The following is a 14,961-nucleotide window of genomic DNA, read 5'->3' as shown; positions in this document are numbered from 1 at the left end:
GCAACACTCAAATTTCTTTATAAATTTAATGAAACTATGCGGTTTAAATACATGCAAATTCGCGATTTTTTTATACATAAGTTGAACATGAGGGAAGTCTCTGATTCAGATATTTGGACTTGTCTCTACTCTGTAAAGACTAATGGCCACATGCATCAACCTATTTAGGAAGTGCAAACGGTGCGAATCGCAAAATTCGGCCGTTTGCGATTTGTAAATAGGTTTCTGGGATGCATCAAGCATTTCTGGTAAAATCGCTATTTTTAGCGAATTCCAAAAATGCGATTGCTTTTAAGGAATCGCAAATTTGCGATTCCTTAAAAGCAATGCATGATTACTTTTAAAATAGCGAATTCGCAATTAGGGGGTGCAAATTACCACGAGGTTGAACCTCGTGGTAATTTGCGAAAATGTGTCAAAATGCTCAAAATTGCATTTTAAAACACTGTTAGGACATGTGTGTGTGAAACATGCACTTCAAAATACATTTCAGGGGTGCAGGGGGGTCCTTTGACCCCCCCTGCACCCATGGAATGCATTAACATTTTGCGAATTCTAATTTGCGAATTCGAAATTCCCATTGATTCCTATGGGCCTTTTGGCCCATAGGAATCAATGGGAATTGCGAAATCGCAAATTGGAATTCGCATAATATTTGCGATTTGGTAAAAAATTGCGATTTTTACCGAATTGCAAATTTTATGCGATTTACATCATGCATCCCGTTTTGCGATTCCTTATTTGCGATTCCCTAAAAATCGCAAATAAGGAATCGCAAAACCGGACTTTGATGTATGTGGCCCTAAATCATTATTAGCGAGGCTTATAAATGCCTTAATTATCATAAGGCGGACGACTGCGTGAAACTTGCTACGAAATGGAGCACAAGATTGGGTATTAATATAACTGCTAATAACATTTCTGCTTCACTTTGTAACATTAATAAAGTAGTACAGTCCTCCAGTTTAAGGCTTCAACTATATACAACAATATGTCTTCTATACTATACCCGGCAAAGAATATCAAAATGGTCCCAAAGTAGCCCATCAAGTGCCCCAAATGCGATCTAGTAGAGGCTGATTTCGAACACAGGCTCTTTTTATGTCCGGCACTGTCTGAGTTCTGGTCTGGACTGGAAAATATTCTGAATCAAAAACTTGTCACATTTTCCCCCTTTACTGCAATAACGGTACTATTAGGTATTCAACCGCTTAACAGTCCACAAAAAGATCTAATAACTATCCTACTTTGTGTGCTAAGTTGACTATTGCCAGGGCGTGGATATCCTCGAACCCACCTCACAATATGGAATGGTGGTCTTTGGTTAAAGAAATTCACACTATGGAGTCCGCACTAGCTAAAATAAGAGGAGTGCGATCATTGATGAAAATGGATAGAATTTGGGGAACTTTCCTTTAACTTTATTTTAACATTCCGGGCGCTCAATGAATGTAAAGGCTAACATTTTATTTTGTTTCTTTTGTCTTATGTTGTTAAATAATCGATTGCCTCCTTCCAAACATGGTTAAAACTATATATTTGTATGGATTTGTAATTATTTTACATTTTATTTTTATTTTTATCCTTGTGTGTTTTCGATTTCTCTTTGTCAAAATTTATGATGTAAACACTACCATTTTTTTTATCGTGTTGTTAATAAAAATATATTTAAAAAAACCTATTTCAATTCTAAATTGCATTTTAATAAGAGGTGGGGGTGTTCTGTGGTCCCATTTCTCTGTTGTGCATACAAATGATTCAACATATCCACAAATAAGCAAATCTTCCGTAGCTTTTGCAAATGATTTACTTGCCAACATGTAGAAGTCATGTTTCACACAGGTCATTCCTCCGACAGTGATATTCTTTTGAATTTTTCTTTCCTGGGAGTCTTTGAAAAAGCTGCGAGACAATAGTCTGTCTGAGTCCAGTGTCAATCTGTATTGCATATCTGATGAATAAGAATAGTAAAACCTATTATTAAACAACCAATACAATAGAGGTGTAAAACTTAAAGGATGCTCATAATGTGAATTTCAAGCCAAATGTTCTTACCAAACGCTTCATTCTTGTTTTCCTTCGATTTGAGATTGACTTCAAAGCAAACTGTGGTGTTGATGCACACTGTGTCTTTGTTCTCCATTCTGCAGTTTTTCTTTTCGATGGTGATCGAATTTGGAATGAAAGTAATTTTCACAATAACTTCAGCAACATCACGAGACCTAAAATATCCACATATTAGAAAATAACGGTCTAAAAATAATGGAGGGAAGTTTATTGACTTTTTATACATTTTGAAGGAATAAATGAGCAAATCAAAACACTGGTATTCTCTAGGGACTGAGTGCTACTACAGATTCACTACATAGAAGACAGTCAATAACAATGCTAATAGGTCTAACGATTAAAAGGTGCTTTGCAAATGCTTGCCTGTGGTTTCATTGGCGCTCCCTTCAAAATGGCCACTATGGCATGAGCATGCACAGCTGCTATCTTTCTGCCATCTTTCTTTTGAAAAAAAATTCAGTGGTTCACCATGGCCTCAGTGTGTGTGCTTACACCTGCCTACATTTCTTATTTTTAATTTATCTTTCAAACATGGCTGATAGCTGTTTTAGAACGCAAAACTAAAAAGAAAGAATAAAGTGTGCAGGGGCAATAAAACAGTAAGCCGAGAAACCAATATCACTTTTTTTTTTTAACAGAAGTGGTTTGTAGCGGGGGTGTAATGCAAAGCAACAGACTTGCATGAGGCAGAGGAAGGAAACATAAGGAGTGCAAAGGCCTTAGGGAAAAAAAAGACATTACATTTAAAAAACAGTACATTTAAAAAAACAGAAGACCATATTTACAAGCCCCTATCTCTACCACAACTTACTTTTTCTGATGTTGTGGTGATGATTGGGGCTTCGCCTTATTTACAAGTTATGGTGTAGTAATTACGCTGACATGAAAGATGGTTTTGTAGTTCCTTAATTTCCAGTACATCTTCTTCAATCAGTAACCTCCAGCCAGTGTCCCACAGCAACTGCTGTTTCATAGAACACAGCTGAACCAACATTCTCATTACATCACAAATTGTCCAGGTAAAACCCACTAAATAGGAGATTACCATATATATTCCCCTGATCATAACAACAAGAAATACAATAGAGAAAACGCAAATTCAAACACAGGCAATACAATTGAATCATATACACACAAAATGAATAACAAGATCATGAATGAATAGCATGGGCAGGATGGCTAGCATAGCCCCTTTACTCAAAATCCTTCCATTGATCAATTGAACAACAGATGTTTTTCCCTTAACCAGCTTTTGAAGGTAATAAAACGTACTTTCCCCTTTCTTCAGGAGACCGGACTTCCTTATCACCACCCAGTCACTACAACTTAAATCCAAGTCCTTCACTCCTTTCCTGTTATCATAAACCATCTTATTTCACATCTGGGACTCCATTGCCTTTGCAGACATACAATCACGATCCACCCACACTTGATTATTTTAATACAACCACACAGGTGATTCCTTCGTTGCAGGTTCCCTACCCTTGAGAGCCACAAATGGAGAAACGCCCGTCACAGAATGTGGTGTAACTCTATGAGCCCAAATCATCTTTTCTAAGTCATTCTTCCATGCAAGACCATTGACCAAAGACAACTGGATGTTCTCCATGATGATTCTATTGACCATCTCCACTAATCCATTGGCCTGTGGCCTTAACAATGCCACTCTATTAGGTTCAATGCCAAGACTCTCAAGGAAGCTTGTCATGACCTTAGAAACAAGTTGCACACTGTTATCAGAAACTAGCACCTTGTTCCAAGAAAATTCCCTTCATACATTTCCACCACACTCTTACTCATGATTTCTTTCATAGACTTAACCACAAAACACTTGCTATGGTAATCCACAAGAACTGACAAAAACCTGTTTCTTACGCCCCACTTATCCAAAGGACCGACAAAATCCAAAGTCAATCTTTCCCATGGACGAGTAGGAAGTTCTATACATTCCAACGGTGGTTGCCTAACCACTTTGCACTTATCGCCGATTACTACAAGCAATACCTTCACTGACCACTCTCTCAACCTCCTTGTTCATATTTGGCCACCAAAAAGTTTGCCTCAACCTTTTCTTCGTTAAACTCCTTCCCAAATGGCCTTCATGAACAATATTCATAATTCTACTCCTCAACATCCTTGGAGGCACACCTTATCCACATGAACACTCAATTCATCTCTGACCGCAAGATATTGCTTTAAGGATTTATCAAGAGAATTCAACTCCTGCAATCAATTGCTAATCAGAACCTTCAATCGCTTGTACTCATCATCATCATCATCATTCAGAATGGCATCATACCACTCATCTTTTCCCAAAGCTAACTCCTCAGCAACAGGACTGACAAAAAATGTGTCAAAGAATAACACATATTCTTCTTCAGTCACAGGCAAACGAGACAAACAATCAGCCACCACATTTGTGTTTCTTCTGACAAATTCCACACCAAAATTGAGGTCAGTTACAGATAGCAACCACCTGGAAATGCAGGGAGTTACATTACCTTCAAGACCTCTACCACACTTAAATAAATATAACAATGGCTTGTTATCGGTCTTAAGTGTAAAGGGCAAACCACAAAGATAGTACATAAAATGGTTCAAACCCCAACAGCAAGCCAGTGCCTCCTTCTTGATGGCTGAATAAGACAAATCAGCTCCTTGCAACCTTTGTGAGGCAAAACCAATAATCTTCTCCTCATCATGCACTTTCTGTGTCAGAACAGCGCCTAAACCCACATTACTGGCATCAGTTGTCACAGTAGGTTTTTTGTAACTTCGAAATGCCCCAATGTAGGTGCAGTGGCAAGAGACCGTTTTATTGTAGCAAATGCAGCATCACAATTTGTTCCTCACACATACTCCTCCCCTTTTTTGTTTAGTAAAATCCTCATAGATTCAACCACATCAGCAAAGTTGGAAACAAATTTGGAACAGTATTCAGTAAGCATTAAGAAAGACTCCAATTGTTCCTGGTCCTCAGGCTGTGGTGTATCCACAATGGCTTTCACAATACTTTTTTAGGTCTAAATGCCTTCTGCAGAGATCTCGATAAGACACCTGCTCCCTCCATAACAGGCATTTTTCTCTCTTTACAGTTAGACCATATCTTCCCATCTTCCTTAATACCTCTCTTAGCAGGTCATCATGTTCACTCTCTGATTTTTCCACCACCAATCTATCGTCTTAAAAATGCAACACATTTTGCATACCTAGTAATTGCGCAGACATGAAAGATGGTTATGAAGTACCTTTATTTTCAGTACATCTTCGTCCACAGTAACCTCCAACCAGTGCCCTACAGCAACTGCTGTTTCAAAGAACACAGCTGAACCAACATTCTCAGTACATCACAAATTGTTCAGGTAAATCCACTACATAGGAGATTACCATACAGCGGTAAGCCACTTAACGTGGCTTAACACTACCTTGTAAATAAGGCACCCTTTCACACTATACTTACCGTGAAAGGGTAGGGCAATGTGTGTTGTGGTGGGCGTTCCACCACAACACCCATTGATTTTGACACTGCCCCATATTTACAAGTGCAGCGTAAATATGGGGCAGAGCCAAAATTAAGACCAGGGAAAACCTGGTTTTAAACAGGCGCCAACGAGGAGAAATGTTTAATTTCTCCTCGTTTTTGCTGTTTCTATGTATGCTGTGTTGTGCAGCACACATGGAAACATTTTTTTATGTGCAAGAAGGTGACCCTTCCTGCACATAAACAATCAAAAAAAGAAGTTTTGCAATTTCTATGTGTGCTGCATTAAGTAGCTCACATAGAAGTTTCAAAATGCCATTTCAGATTATGTGCAGGAAGACACAACTTCCTGCATATATGCAATCTTCCCCTACAATGCAGGCACCCTTGCACTATGGTGGAAGGGTGTCTGAGTTGGGGCTGGGCACCTAAAATTAGTTCCAGCACAGTGGGAAATGCTGGACTGCACAGTATCCTTGTGAATATGATGCACCTCTGCGTTTTAGAAGTGGTGGAGCGTGGCATTAAGCCAAGGTGGCTAACGCAGCACTCCACCACATCATAGTAAATATGCCCCAGGGAATTGGATAGGGGACTAGGAAACAAATGGAGCGAGCAGGAGGAGAGATCATGAAGGCAGGAATGTAAGGTGGAGCAAGAGGAGATTACAAGAAAAGCAATGCAATTTCTAAAATGCTGAAAAAAAGTCTTATCAAGCCATCAACAGTGAAAATATACAACTCATCCAATCAATGGACCAAAATGCTCCTTGAGCAGGACAAAAGCAAGCAACAATAGGGAGGAAAGTCATCTAATCAGGATCAGGGAACTGAGATAGACAAGAAAACCATTACATTGTAAGGTGGTGAGCACAAAGACAGCTCTAATTCTATACTAAATACACAAGGTGTTGGAACTGACAATCTTTTTTGTGGTATTCCCCTAGACTTTTGCTTTTCCCATGGCCTGTAAATGAAATGCTACAAGTTGGAATACTTGCCTTGAACACACGATCCCAGAAGTGTCTCCAAGGAGCAGTTGGCTGACTTCCTGTTTGAGATACAGGGACACAACAAGCTTCATGATGACCAGCACCAACTGGACCTGCCTGGACCCAGCGGCTGGCTTCTGCTGGAGCGAGTCCTGACCACCAATAGACACCTCCTGAGGTCTCAGACTACTGGCAGGTGTCAGAGTGTACTCCTCCTACTTCAAAACTAAAGGAACTGGACTCCAAGTGAAAATCCAGAGTTTCTAAACTCTTCCCAACAGCCACAACCAGCTGCATCTCTTGTCAATGCGAAGCTCTGACCGGCAACCTGCTCTTCGTGTCAACAATGATTTTCTTATGGTCAAACTCTAACCGGTGACAAGCTCTTCGTGCCGAAAACAATGTCCCCACGAATGTAAAGCTCAGCCGAGGCTCCTTGCATGGAACTAGACTAGGTAGAAGCTAAACGATCAACTGGGACAAATCTGGTCCCTGTATCTAAATCAAGTTTCATTGCGGTCAGCCTAAACTTTTGCCTTTAACCAGCTCCAGTGAGACCAGATAACTGTGACTGGCTGTTTGTTCTGCTTGGGACTATTTTCACCTGAAACTTTAAAAATTCATAACTCCGCTTCTACTTGGTGTCATTTTATTATAATTTACTGTATGTGTTGTGTTTTATGACTGCTCGAGTGCTGCATGAATACTTTACATATTGCCTCTCGGTTAAGCTTGCCTGATTTTCTACCAAGTTACCAGATGGTTAGGCATAGCTTTATTTAGTAACTTTTGTGGTCCACTCTGACAAAGATTGTGTTTGATATTTGAATGGGCCTCTCACAACTCTCAACTAATAACCACATTTCTTACATTGGCGATCAGCTGTTGGATCCAGTACTAGTACTGTGTCACTAAGTGATTTGTGTAAAATAAAAAATACCTTACTATAATATGACATCAAAAAGTATTTACTCATGAGTATGGTCCCCTGCTGGATACAGAGCAAGAAGTAGCATATACACCCGCAACCTGACCCCTGAGGACCTAGCGGACAGAAGGGCTGAGAGTGAGCTGAAACTACAGCTGGCCATTTTGTAACTGGCTGCTGCAGAGAAAGAACGGGGATCAGGTAGAAAGTAGGTTCCGCCAGGCTCCTGGAGGAGAAGACATTTGTCTACTAGGAGAAAAAGGCCCTTGTGGCTCATGAAGTGAATCAGAAAGAACTGGATTTGAAGGTAAAGAAGCGTGCAGAGTCCAGTGAAGATGATGGCAGAACCACAGAAGTGCTTAGAAGAGGTAAAAGGGTCCACATTTCCAAAGACCTGGTGCCTGGCTATGTGATGGGGGAGACATTGATACATGGTTTGCTGAACATGATGTAGCTCTGCATATGCATAGGGCTCCAGAGGAGGACTGGGAGCTAGTCTATGGAAGCCCATGCCAATTGTTGGGAGGGATGCCCAGTTGACCTTAGAGATAGCTCACCAGATGGCAAATGCCTACATGAAAGAAGCCCTTTTCAAGTTTGGCCTTACCCTGGAAAAACACATCTGAAAGTTCAGCAACAGTCAAAGACTGTCTAACCAGTCTTGTGTAGATGTTATGGATTACTCCATTAAAGTACTAAATGGTTGGGTAAAGGGCAGCAAAGTGAATTACTTTTTTGGGGTATACAATCTTATTCTGAGAGAGAACATGCTCAGTAATTACTTTACAAAGTTGCACCGACACCTGATAGACTCCAAATCAAATGACCCAGGGAGCTTGCAAAGTAGGCTGACTTCTGTTTGCTACCAAACAGAGGTGATGATCACCCGAAGGGTGGACAGGGCCCCCACCAGAAGATAAAGGGAGGAGACAAAGAAAGGAGTTCTCAAAAGGCCCCTAAAATATTTCTCAATTAAAGGATTCTCAGTTCAAGCCTGAACAAAATAAATATGGTGTAAATGAGAAAAACCCTTAGGGCTACTTCAGGCCCAAATGCCATGAACTCTATGGGAATATTTACAAGGGAAGTGGCAGAGTGTGGCGTTAGCCTTCCTGGCTTAACGCCTCACTCCGCCACTTCAGAAACGCAGGGCTGAAACCTATTTACAAGAATATGGTGCAGCCCTGCAATTCCCCCTGTTCTGGCACTACACTTAGCTGCCTAGCACCAACGCAGGCACCCTTGCACCATTGTCCAAGGGTGTCTGCGTGCAGGGTAACATTGTGTAAGTGCAGGAAGGTCCCCCTTAATGCAGCCCAAATAGCAGTTGCAAAAAAAATGATTGTTTATGTGCAGGAAGGGGGATCTTCCTGTACATAAACAATCATTGCCCTATTGCTGTTTTCATGTATGCTGCACAACGGAGCACCCATAAGAACAGCAAAACAAGGAGAAATGAAACATTTATCCTTGTTGCGCCAAGGTACTACCAGGTTTTCCCTGGTCTTAATTTTGGCGCTGCCTCCTATTTACGTCACCCTTGTGAATAGGGGGCAGTGTCAGAATCAATGGGTGTTGCAGTGGAAAGCCCACAGCAATACCCATTGCCCTCCACTTTTACGCTAAGCATAGCGTGGAAGGGGGCATTATTTACAAGGCAATGTTAAGCCACATTAAGTGGCTCAATGCTGCCTTGTAAATAAGGCAGAAATTAGCCTAGTGTCTTTTGGCGTCATAGTTATGGTAATAAAGGCTCACAAGTCTGACAATACCAGTGGGTCACCATCAATGGGTAGAGGGTTGAGGGTAGAGGCTCTGAGAGACACAGGAGCCCGTATGACTACTGTTTGGAACCATCTGTTGTTCTCAAAGCAGCTTGTCCCTGATACAGATCACCAAATTGAGAGAGCAGATAACAGGTAAGCCACAATCCAGTGGCTCTGGTTCCCTTTGAATGGGGGGGTCTCAGGTTTCTTACAGGTAGATATTAGTCTGCCATGCCTGTTGACTGTCCGTTTAGGCATAACCTGGAGCACACCACCTGAAAGGAGGTAGGACTCAGGTCTCAGGATGGAGTATGTGGCATCCAAAGCCTTACAGGACCAGTGGAATGAGTCCTATGAGGTCAAGGAGCAGAAAGGGAAGGTCACCTACCTGGTGGACCTCAAGATTTATAGAGATTCTATTAAGAGTTGTACAATGTGAACCGCCTCAAGATCCACTCTAAGAGATCTGAAGTAACTATGCTCCTGGTGACAGAAGATGGCTAGTAGGACAACACATGCCTTCAAGAACTCCTGTCTTCCTAGGAGCAAAATGGGACAATGCAAGGAGAGGTTATCCTGCCTACCCTGAACCCAGAGCAACAGAGGGACCGTCACCTCTCTTTTCTCACTAATCCCAGACATAGATACGAATGGTTTTCAAAAATAAACTTTACCAGTTGTCTGGCAAGATGAGAGTCAGTATTAAGGACTATATCCAAGATGCTGGATTTGGGGGTGATTGAGCCCTCCTGTACTTCCTGGTCCAGTCCAGTAATACTGTTACCCAGAGCTGCCCGACCAGGCTCCACTCCAGAATTGAGATTCTGCAATGATTAAAGAGGCCTCAATTCAGTCACCAAGCTGGTGAGTTCATTGATTGGTTGGGAGCTGCATAGTTCCTAAGTACCTTTTGGCTTACAAAATGCTCCTGCCATCTTCCAGAGACTGGTCAACTGGATCCTGGGTGGGTTGGAGGCCTTCAGCTCTAGGTGGGATGACGACCTGCACCACCTCCGAGCAGTGCTTCAGGCACTGAAAAAGGCAGACCTGATTTTCAAGGCCAGGAAGTAGCAGATACAGTTGAGCTTATTCGAGTAATTGGGCCACCACATCAGTGGGGGTAAAGTGAAGCTCCTCCTATCTGAAATACAGACCATCCTGGTTTGGGCCCCTCCCTTTCCCCCCAAGACCCAGACTGAGGAGAGAGCCTTTTGAGGCCTCACAGAATGTTACAGGAGATTTGTTATAGAGTATGCCACCATTGTTGCCCCCTTTACTGAGCTGACTTCTAAAAAGCAGTCCAAGAAGTTGATCTGGATGGAGGTGTGCCAGAAGACATTTGATAGCCTGAAGGAAACCATGTGGATATCACCAGTGCTGAAGGCACCCGATTTCTCCATGGAATTCGTAGTGCAGATACCTCAGAGCATGGCATTGGGTCTGTCCTCTCACAGCAAAATGATTGTGCATTGGACTAAACAGTAGCCTTCATTAGCCAGATGCCACTTTCAAGGGAACAGAGGTGGGGTGCAACAGAAAGGGAGCCATTTGCAGTGGTCGGGGATCTGCAGAAGTTAAGACCATACATGCTGGTGACTGCCGGGATCACACAGACTGCAGACCCCTCAGATGGCTGATGCAAATGAGGGGTGGGAACCCAAAGCTGTTGAGGGTGTTTATCTTCTTTGCAGAGAATGGACCTTATAATGGAACATTGACCTGGGACTGACCATACCAATGCTGATGCCGTTCCAGGTTTTTCTGCCTTAGCTGTGAACTCCAAACTCTTTTTATGGGTTGCTACGTGAACTTCACTTTACGCTTGTAGCATCCTTACAGACTTCCAGAAACATTCTGCAGCACAAATATAAAGAGGAAAATGTTGCTTGTGATGGCTTTTGTGCACAACGGTTTTGCTTCCTGCACAAAAATAATCATCCCTGCAATGCAGGCACCCTTGCACCATGGTGCAAAGGCACCTGCGTTGCTGCACGGTAGCCCATTGTGCACCAGCAAAGGGGAAAAGGACAGGAATCTGATAGATATGGCGCATTCCTGCACTTTTCTTTTGCCGTTGGGCACTGCAGCAGGAAGGCATGTGGCGCTGCCCTATGGCAAAACCTCATGAATGAGGCCCTTGGCGTTTTATGTTTCGTTCAGATGAGGTCTGTTGTGACTTGCGTATTCTTCACAAATAGTGAGTGGGAGGAGGGACATGGAGGTATCCTATTTACTTAATGGCACTTTTCATGACTCCTAATCATACTCGTTCTCGCCCTAGTCATTATGTAATGCCCACCCCACTTTTAGTGTGACCTTCTTCTAAACCTGTTATATCAGGAGCACACAGAGAATGTCAGCCTTTTCATGGCATCCAGTAAGGGTGAGCAGACTTTCATTTTCACTGATTCACTTCACCAGTAATGACTGGTAAGAGGACGAGTAGTACTGGAACAATAAGTGTAAGGAACTGAGACATCAAGACATTAAATGTAATGCAGGACGCTAGATGACTTATTCGATGGTGGTGATGATAAGAGGTATATGTTAAAAGGGAGAAGTATAAGAAGAGACCTTAACAGAAAATGAAAGTGAAAAATATATGTAAGGTGGCAGAAGGATAGTGTGGTTCCTAACTAAAAGAAACCATTTGAGTCAAACCAGGATAAAAAAATCCCTCAGCAAATGTACAAAGATTTGCTGCTGCTGTAACTGTTGAACTACAGTGTGGACTGCTGTTACATATAGGTAAGAAATTGGGTTATCAGTTAAGGGGTATGATGTCCCACCTTAAGTGATAAACTTAGTCTTTGTCAGGGTGAACTACTAAAGTTACTAATTTAACCTGAGCTGAACTCCCTGGTATCCGTGGCACAGGACAGACAGTTTGAACTTAAAGGCAATGTTTAATGTATTTATGAGGCACCAAAACAATGATAAAGTAAAAATACAACACAAACATATTCCAAAACAATATAGAACAATAAACTGATGGACACCAAAATGGAAAAAATCTAATTAGGGGAACTGAGATATGAATTTATAACAATTTAAATAAAAATAGGCCCAAAAAGTGTTAAGCACCAACCGTGGTCAACTGGGCATGGTAGACCAATACTTAGGTGCAATTTGTGTCAAGCCACGATGGAGCATGGAATGAAAAAAAAAAAACAGTTTTGACCCAGTTGGAAATTTGACCTTAGGACTTAGTCTCAAAAATGAAAGTCTGACATTGTCAACCGGGCAAGGCAGGAGGCTGTTACCAGGGAGGGCTCCACAAGGTTGGGTAGCCATTAGACAGACTGGGAGAGAAGCTGTTGTTTATTTGGCAGGAAATCTCTGGGTGGGAGAAATTTCAATTTCATGCCAAAGGAAGGTTCTTCACTAGCCAGATACTTTTGGAACCTTCACCTGGTAAAAATGTATTCATATGCACTTATTTCATAAAATGGAATCCACTTGGAGGGTGGTGGTGATCCCTACTGTGGTGGGGAGCACTCAGTGTTGTTAAAATACCCCTCACACACCAACAGGCCCCTTGGTGTCATGCTTCATCATCGGGGTCTTCGCACCCCTCTCCGGGATGCGGCGTGCTGCGACCGACGACTACGTGGGAGCACTAATATTGGACTATGTGTGGATGTGTGTGGGGTAATGAATGTACGTGAGTGGTGGGTTAAGTGATGGTTAATAAATACCTGGCTCGTGGGGTGAAAAAATAAACTTTTATTAAGCCCCCGGCTGGTATCATTAAAAGGGGTGCAGTGAGAGGTTGTTAGTGTATAATTATGTACATCAACCTCATATGTGCGTCTACAGGAACATGTTTTGGAGTGAAAAACTCCTTCTTCAGGACGGGTTTGCACAAAGATCCCCACCTTACTAACATGAATGTAAATGTAAAAGTGTATTATACAAAAAGGAAGTGAACTATAGGTGATATGTACCTAGTTTGTAGTTCAAAATTGTAGTCTCTCATCGCCCAATTGGCGTATATTAAAGACCTAGAGGGAGAAAAAGCACATTAGATACTATTCTCATAATGATCTATATCTATCTTGCAGGTTGCGGTGATCTTAGGAAAAAGTGAAGGGTTGCCGATTTCTACATACATATATTATGCCTTAAGTGATCATGCACTCTGTAAAGCAAAGCGACAAAGACTGGACAAAACACACATGTAACATTAAAAACACTTTTGCAGGGCATCGGTACTACCCATGCGCAGAACTGAAAGAATGAGCACTTGCGCATTACTGGTAAACAAAGACCTAAAGGTATCGAGCAGCCCTTGTTTGGGCATATATCCGCCTTCAATTTACCAGTCAATTGGCAATTTAGAATACATTGTGAAAGTATATAAGGGCACACCTCTCCCCACAGCGGCATTATCAGCGGAGCCGCGTTGAGGGGAAGAGGATAGATCGCATCCTGAATAACCGTGAGTTAACTTTTTTCACATTTTCAGATCGCTACTATTGGGCCAGATGGAAACCCCCCAATACACGTAATAGGCTCATGGAGCATTATAATCAATATCAAAAAGTAAGACAATCGCTTTCCTGTTTTTCTCCCTCCCCACATCACAGGAATGCAAATAACAAAAACGTGTGTTTTTAATGTCTGCGAGGTCCCGTTGGAATGATTACCCCTGCTAACCAGTAGTAAAGTGACTTTGCTCTCCTTATAAACATGGTTGAAAAGGCATGTTCATAATTGGCACATTTATATTGTCTACATGTCCCAGGTATATGGTATAAGTTGTGCCCAGGGCCAGGAAGATAAATATCAACAGTCGACTGCCACACCTATGGTGCCCTCCACTAGATTGACAGTGCAAGCACTTTAGCAGTATAAAAACTGCTATTTGCAGTGTGAAAATACACCGATTTGACAGGTAAAACACCCCCTTTTAAATACAAATATCTCACCTCTATGTAGACACAAGGCAATGTGCATGGTATTTAAAAGTAAGGCATGTTGGAATTTAATGTTAACATGTGCTTACAGTGACTGACACCTAAATGCAAATTTTCACTGTGGCAGACCTAGCTGTCTTAAGTAGAAAACCAGAGTACAGATTAAAATCCTTACACTGTATCCTAGTAATGTGACTAGCTAAAAACACAATAAACTATTTTCAATAAGTATTAAGCACCCATTTCAATGGTAAAGATGGATTTCAATTGATATTAAGGAAAACAACTTTTAGAGAGTTACAGTTTCCCTATCTGATATTCCTGGAAGCCAATTTTCATTTGCACTCCAATTTCTCCCAGCCGGTGATTAGCATTTGAATAGGTGTGACATTCCCCCCAGGAGCTACACAATAGGTCATTGTGACTAACAGGTCAACCTAAATGGACAGAGATCGCTCTTATGAATCTCACAGAATATGCAAGCTATTAGCATCCTTTTTGACATTAAAGTGTCAGATCCTGCTGCAGTGTCAAATACTGCTTGACAGGCTTGCTGGGTTTACATATAACACGTGTTGTGCACTTATAAGGATCAAAACAAGGTGGCAAAACATATTTTTGTATCAACTCTCTGGCTGCTGGAAACGCCCTACTTTTTTCCTACCAGAATTCAGTCTCTAGGTTTAATGGAAGTACAGTGGATGCCTCAAACTGGATCTTAGTGTTAGATGTGGGAGAACACTAGGTTTACCATAGTACACATCTCCAGCCCTCAGAGCCCAATGTTGATTGTGGCGAGTACTCTTATA

The 14,961-nt window shown here is 41.8% G+C and overlaps 1 protein-coding gene across 1 annotated transcript in view; it reads right to left on the bottom strand.

The window, feature by feature from the left end:
* Nucleotides 1–14,961, bottom strand: part of ITGA1 (integrin subunit alpha 1) — an 813,868-nt gene that overhangs the window by 196,013 nt on the left and 602,894 nt on the right. The window contains exons 16-17 of the mRNA XM_086960618.1: nt 2,056–2,222; nt 1,815–1,951 (exon numbers count right to left, since the gene is read on the bottom strand). Coding sequence (XP_086816744.1) covers nt 1,815–1,951; nt 2,056–2,222 — 304 coding nt within the window. The remainder of the gene's footprint in view (nt 1–1,814; nt 1,952–2,055; nt 2,223–14,961) is intronic.

The sequence above is a fragment of the Lissotriton vulgaris genome, chromosome 3_1 (assembly GCF_964263255.1).
Source record: "Lissotriton vulgaris chromosome 3_1, aLisVul1.2, whole genome shotgun sequence".
NCBI lineage: Eukaryota > Metazoa > Chordata > Amphibia > Caudata > Salamandridae > Lissotriton > Lissotriton vulgaris.
Note: the sequence above shows the minus strand (reverse complement) of the source record. Positions and strands in the feature narration are given on the sequence as shown.